At 48.5% G+C, this 1,165-nt stretch overlaps 1 protein-coding gene across 1 annotated transcript in view; it reads right to left on the reverse strand.

Moving 5' to 3' along the window:
* Positions 1-222: 222 nt before the first annotated feature.
* T265_06772 (hypothetical protein) overlaps positions 223-1,165 on the reverse strand; it is a gene marked incomplete at both ends in the record, with an annotated part of 9,129 nt that continues 8,186 nt past the window's right edge. Inside the window, 2 exons of the mRNA XM_009172125.1 lie at positions 223-378; positions 640-869. Of these exons, the coding sequence (XP_009170389.1) occupies positions 223-378; positions 640-869 (386 nt within the window). The remainder of the gene's footprint in view (positions 379-639; positions 870-1,165) is intronic.

Genomic DNA, 1,165 nt, shown 5'->3' on the forward strand with positions numbered 1-1,165 from the left:
GCGCGTTCAGTGACTGCGCGTCTACGAGCATGACTTTACGCTGTGGGCGCAAGATGCATGTCATTGGACGGGATGACTTCGGTCAGTTCATCGTCCTCTTGGAAGATGAGAACGTTGTCGTCTGCGTATGCTAGAAGGACAATTTTTGCATCACATGCTGTTTGAAACCCAGGATTTTGAGGACTCACCGGCGTTCGTCTCATTAGCGCATCCAACAAAATGTCAGAAATGAATGGGGAGAGTGGGCATCCCCACGGAAGCTTTTCGAGAGCTCTCCGTATACTCACAAGTCAGGAAGTCTGAGAATACAAATAAAATATCGTGTTTCCAAACCACCGGGGCTTTAGTTGGTTGGCAAACGTGTGAAGAAGAACAGACCTGTCAGCGAAGTCGAATGCGCCTTGGAAATATATGAATACTAGAACTGTGGGTTGCTTATACGCATAGCGCTGGTCCAGCACCTGACGAGGTGTGCGCACTCGAATAGTTGCGCAAGAAATAGAGAACGAGGATCGCCGAATGATTGACTTTAATCTAACAATTGCAGTACATCAGCCAAAACGTCAGGGAACACAATTAGTTTAACGAATAGCTAGTAAACAGTTGAACACAAAGTCAGTATATAAAATTCTTCCCCACCAGAGGGGTTGTTTTCAGCAGTGTATAGATAAGGCGTCGCGGTTTCGAAGACGGTCGAACACGTTGTTTGACTGTGATGTACTGTAGGGCATTCTCTGGGATTTCACTGGGTTGTTCCGATGGTGGCGTTTTGCCTCCAGAAGGGCCAAGAGAATGTGATTCAGTCTCGTCTGGAGGAGGGGCTACGCTTTCGATTGTTTCGATCAAATAGACATCTGAAATGTTTGGTGCTTTGGGTGCCAGATGTCTAAGAGAAACAGTTTTCCTTTCCGTTCGGGAAACGAACGCAGGCACCGCGGGTTGCACTTAACAAGCTTGTTCAGAGGCCATCCGTCCCTAATAACCGAACATCACATCACTTGTACGGATGTGTCACGTGCGGAACACGGACCAACCGAAGGCATGCCCAGAATGCCAACCAATCCGAGTCGAGTATCTTTGACTCGACGCTTTTCGCCCCCTCACGGAGCTTCTGGCTCGACCATGCGGAGCACCCTGTGATTACCCCATAAGCACAGCCGTATTA

Source organism: Opisthorchis viverrini (genome assembly GCF_000715545.1).
Source record: "Opisthorchis viverrini unplaced genomic scaffold opera_v5_145, whole genome shotgun sequence".
Taxonomy (NCBI): Eukaryota; Metazoa; Platyhelminthes; class Trematoda; order Opisthorchiida; family Opisthorchiidae; genus Opisthorchis; species Opisthorchis viverrini.